The 4,948-nt window shown below is 57.0% G+C and overlaps 1 protein-coding gene across 1 annotated transcript; it reads right to left on the bottom strand.

Moving 5' to 3' along the window:
* Positions 1-968: 968 nt before the first annotated feature.
* On the bottom strand, positions 969-2,632 carry LOC119301902 (homeobox-leucine zipper protein HOX4-like). Its single transcript, XM_037578896.1, has 3 exons — positions 2,196-2,632; positions 1,722-2,086; positions 969-1,626 (listed from the first exon to the last, which is right to left on the bottom strand). Exons 1-3 carry the CDS (start codon positions 2,251-2,253, stop codon positions 1,237-1,239), a joined length of 813 nt encoding a protein of 270 aa, XP_037434793.1. The 5' UTR covers positions 2,254-2,632; the 3' UTR covers positions 969-1,236.
* Between the last annotated feature and the right edge of the window lie 2,316 nt (positions 2,633-4,948).

Here is a 4,948-nt window from a genome sequence, read left to right as displayed (position 1 = left end):
ACAAACAAAAAAATGTGGACTCTCGACAGTTGAGCAGCGAGGAATCGTCTGCTTCGAGGGGCATAAACGGCAGCGAATCTAGCCGGAGAAGCGCTCGGCCGCATACGAACAATATACTCTACCAGCAGCATGAGGTCTCAGGTGTTTACAAGCGTTTCTCCAGGTGAAGGGGGCAGCTAAAGCACGGCATGCACGCACGCCGGGAGTCTTATTTAACCCGGTGCCGGTATCATTCCGACAGAATATTCCGCACGGGCGCGGCGGCCGCGGCTCCGACGATCTTCCCTCCTTCCCCCACCACGGTCTACCACTCCTGGATCGAGTACCTGATTGCCCATCATCACGGTCATCAGATCTTCCAAGACGCACTCGATTGGCACGGCGACGCACCCGCCCACAGAATCTCCAGGCGCAAGGGGGCTATTCTATAGCCTCCAAAAGGCTCCGCATCATGAGAGCCGCGCTCCGATCTCCACATGATTTCCTTGTTTCTTTTCTTGTACCGGAGCACGACGCCGCGTCAGGTTCGACGGCGGTGCAACACCTGCCACTACGTACGAGAATGGCAAGGAAAGCGCGAGGCCGCGGGGCTCGATTCGAGGGAGCCGGCGACGACGGGGGAGCGCGCGCGCGGGTCGCCGTCGGCGGTCGCTCTCGCGGGGGAGGCCCGGCGTGGACGAAGGGGGCGCGGGCTGGGCCAGGCGCGTTGGCGTCGCGGGGCGGATGGCTGTCGGTTACGACTCTGCGCGCTGCCATCACGCGCTAAAGCTCAGGCCAGCCCGGTCAATGGGAGGCCCAATGCCTGCGCTTCACGTGGCCTCCGGGGCCCACCCCAACAGCGACGCTGCTCCGTGGCCCGCCCGTTGTTGCTTGCTGCTCCCTCCCTTCCTCTTCACTGCTCGCTCCACACTGTCCTTTTCCCCTTGTCCCTATCTCGTGGGCCTTTTTACACTTCAGTCCAGCTTAACTTGAACATTTAAGTTTTTAGCTAAAAGGCGAGGGTTTACGGGAGGAAAAAGGAAATGGCAGAAAGAGCGGGGGCGGAAATGGCACTAGTAGTAGTAGTAGTACTATTGCTGATGCTGGCTGCCTAGCGACGGCGAGGGTTTGACAGGAAAGGACTAGATAAAAACGAGATTTACAAAAATTTCAGAAAAGCCCCTGCTTTCTTCACTAATCTTTTATTCCCCGCGCGAGGTGTCGTCTCCCACCGAGTCTCTCTCTCTCCGCCGCGCCTCACTTCCAGGGATCCGTCGGCTCCGTCCACCACGCCAGCGGCGGCTCGTCGGCGAAGAACCCCCCGCACGGCTCCTCGTCGTCCAGGAACCCCGTCTCGTCCTCCTCCACCTTCAGGAAATTCCCGTGCAGGAACACCTGCCCGTGCCCCGCCGCCGCCGCGCCGGCCGCCCCGGGCCCGCCGAGCAGCGTCCCCATGTCTGGAGCCGGCGCCTCCTCTGTTGGTGTCGCGCCGGTCGCGTCCGTGTCGTTCAGAACACCGCTCGAGTCGCTGTCGGATGACCCCATGCCCGCGGGCGGCGGGCCGTCGGACGCCGCCGGCTCCTCCTTCACCGACGTGAAGCTCGCCGCGGCCTCCTCGTCCCCCAGCTTCCCCTTCAGATCCTTGATCTGTATCACATGAGACGCGCCAGCAACGAGCATCAGCCATTGCGCAGGTAGTACTAAGCAGCAGCGTAATTTAAGCGGGCGTGAGCGGCACGGACCTCGGCGAGGAGGGCCTCCTTGTCGCGGCGGAGGGCGTCGTGGTCGACGCGGAGCGCGTCGTAGGAGTGGCGCAGCGCGTTGTAGTCGCGCTCGAGCTGCTTGGTCTTCCAGCGCGCGCGGCGGTTCTGGAACCAGACGGCGACCTGGCGCGGCTGCAGGCCGAGGTCGCGCGCCAGCCGCGCCTTGCGCTCCGGCTCCAGCTTGTTCTCCACCTCGAAGCTCCGCTCCAGGGCGCGCACCTGCTCCGCGCTCAGCCGCCGCTTCTTCTCCCCTCCCCCGCAGCCGCCGCCGCCACCGCCGCACGCCATCATCTCCTCCTCCGCGTCCCCGTCCGCCTCCATCCCGACCACGCCGTAGTCCATATCTAATCAAACACGCACACAGAGACTCAGATTTCCGCGCCCTTCACCTCAACAGAACGAATTCCCACCAGAAAGGAAGAAAGAAAGAAAGAAAGAGGGCTCGCAATTTACCATTGGGGCTGGCCATCTGGTGGAGGGAGGAGGGGTTTCCGCCGCCGGGCCGCTTCATGGCGAGCTCCGCAGAAATTCAGATGGCACCGGCACCACCACCACCACCACCACCCTCCCCGATTACTGCGAGAAGAGGAGCAAAGAGCGGGAGAAAGGGCTGGTGCGCCTCCACTGCTGGCCCCTCCCCGTCCTCCCGTCCACGCCTCGATCCATGACGGCCACCATGTACCCTCGTCCCCGCCTTGGCAAACCAGCACCGATCAAAATGTCCTCCCCTCCACGATTGCGGATGGATTTCCTCCGCGATTGCTTACGATCCAAGAAAGAGAGAGTGAGGAGGGCGGAGGAGAGTGGAGTGTGGAGTGGAGTCCTGCTCTGTTTTCTTTTCCGGGTTTCCTTTCCGTTTCCCCAACACTGCGTGCTGCATTTCCGTGTGCGTTTAATAAAGGAGGGAGGGGGAGAGAGAGAGACAGGCGGGGCCGAGTTCCTCCGGCTCGGCGCACGGGTTAGGTGGAGGGGGCCGGTGCGGTCAGGAGCTGACCATGGTTAGGACCCCCAGCACGCGTCGCACGGCAATTTGCGAGCCCTAGCGCGACCTTTTTTGCTGATCGGTTCAGAGGTGCTGCGTGCACGTAGGATCGTGGACTGATAAGACGGCCCTGCACTGCAATGGGACGCCCTAAGCCTCTCGTACAAGCCCAGTTCATGCTTCACAATTTGGGAATTAGCATCTTACTATTCTTTGCGCACTAGAATTTCCACTACCAAAATACCCAAAAAAAAGAGATAGCAGACACGATCGAAAATGTATGATCAACATGTGAGATGCAGGATCTTAAGAAAAAAACATGTGAGATGCAGTTGAAAGGGTGTAGTAGAAAATATCATGTCATTCTGTTGAAACATGTGATGGAGTTGAAAAATATGCAGTTGAGACACAACGCGGTTGGAAGAAAATAAAAGTGCAACAGTAAATATATACTGCTGAAACACATAGAATCAATTGCATTGCTATCAACTCCAACATTTACTAGATTCTTGTGTAGCAAACATGCGGTGGTTTCCATTTCACAAAAATGATCTTGAATCACTAACTACCAAAACTCCTCTTGCTTTAGTGCAAAAGGATACCTAGTGAAGAATGATATATATAGTGATTTGCTTGATTTAGTACAGATTACATCAGCAGATGCATATAGAGCAGCTGCTCAGAATTGAAACACAGGACGTGGGAGGAATCGTGTGTTGATCGTGGGGAAGAGGTGCCAACGGCAGGTGTAAGGGCATATTTATCCCTAAGGTGTTTTGGTGATTGATGACAACGCGTTTGCGGACTAATCGTGTGCCTTGAGTATCCCAGACATTTCATCGCTAGGCACGAGACGGTTGGGTGCCCCTCGAAGACTGTTGAAGACGGCGTCTTTTCTACGTTTCTTTTTGATGGATTTGAGTCGTAGGAAAGCCGTACTATTAAGAGGGGGTCCGCGTCGGAAAGGTTTGGGTGGAATCATCACGTACACGTCTCTTTCTTGTCCCCTCCTTTTCCCTTGGAGCTTCCTCCGCTTTCTCGCCTCCCTGGTTCTGGCTGCTGAATTGGGTCGCGGTAGTACTGCTCCCAGGAGAGCGGTAGTACCGTAGGCACCAGCGATAGTACCGTGCGGTGGTGCGGTAGTACCGCAGGTGCCCACGGTAGTACCGCTCCCCTGGAGCTGCACTACCGTTGCCCACCAGGCTAGTACCGCTCCTTCGCGGTAGTAGGGGCGGATGTAATTCTTTACATCCGCACCTACCGCGGTAGTACCGCTTTCGCTCCTCGGTAGTACCGTGCTATGTTGTGAGGCAGTAATACCACCCCTCGGCAGTTCTACTGTGTCGGGTTTTTGCTTCTTCCGTTTCTTTGCGGAGTAGGCACGGATGTTTCCTCCCCCTGGCTAGGGGATTTTTGCCTTGCGGTAGTACCGCATGGCGACGCGGTAGTATCGCGCTCGCGGAAGTACCGCCCTCAGCTCCTGCGCATCAGATCCGACCTTGCTGTTGCTGGGGTTGCGGCAGTACCGCGGGCCTGTAGGGTAGTACCGCATGACCGTGCGGTAGTACCGCTTGGAAGCAAGCGGTAGTACCGCTGGCCGCGGGCTGGTAGGTGGATCAAGCCAGTCAAACATGCTCTTCGGCGTTTTTCCGAACCTAAGAGACAGGCCATGGGAGAGGAACTAGCCAAGCTATTGGAGGCCGGATTCATCAAAGATATAAAACACCTGGACTGGCTAGCAAACCCGGTGATGGTACCAAAGAAGGACAAATCCTGGCGCGTGTGCGTTGATTTCAAAGACCTTAACAAGGCTTGCCCAAAGGATCCCTTCCCTCTCCCCCGCATCGATCAAATTATCGACGCTACCGCAGGACACGATTCGTTGTGTTTCCTCGACGCATACTCCGGCTACCATCAAATAAAGATGGCGGAGTCAGACCAAGCCGCAACGACATTCATCACACTATACGGCCCATTCTGCTTCAACACAATGCCCTTCGGGCTCAAAAACGCCGGCACAACATATCAGCGCATGATTCAGACATGTCTGGCAAACCAGATCGGCAAAACAATGGAGGCATACATAGATGATGTGGTCGTTAAAACAAGACATGTCGAATCTCTAGTAGACGACTTGAGGCTAACATTCGATAACCTCCGAACATATGACATCAAGCTCAACCCGGAAAAATGCGTTTTCGGCGTTCCAGCCGGAAAGCTCTTG

Source organism: Triticum dicoccoides, chromosome 5A (assembly GCF_002162155.2).
Source record: "Triticum dicoccoides isolate Atlit2015 ecotype Zavitan chromosome 5A, WEW_v2.0, whole genome shotgun sequence".
Lineage (NCBI taxonomy): Eukaryota > Viridiplantae > Streptophyta > Magnoliopsida > Poales > Poaceae > Triticum > Triticum dicoccoides.
This window is presented reverse-complemented; position numbering and strand designations above follow the sequence as displayed.

Excerpts from the sequence above, each read along its gene's own strand:
- LOC119301902 (XM_037578896.1), bottom strand. The coding sequence starts at position 2,253 with ATGAAGCGGCCCGGCGGCGGAAACCCCTCCTCCCTCCACCAGATGGCC. Across the intron at positions 2,087-2,195 it reads CCAGATGGCCAGCCCCAATG|ATATGGACTACGGCGTGGTC; the intron begins GTAAATTGCGAG and ends GTGTTTGATTAG. Across the intron at positions 1,627-1,721 it reads AGGAGGCCCTCCTCGCCGAG|ATCAAGGATCTGAAGGGGAA; the intron begins GTCCGTGCCGCT and ends CATGTGATACAG.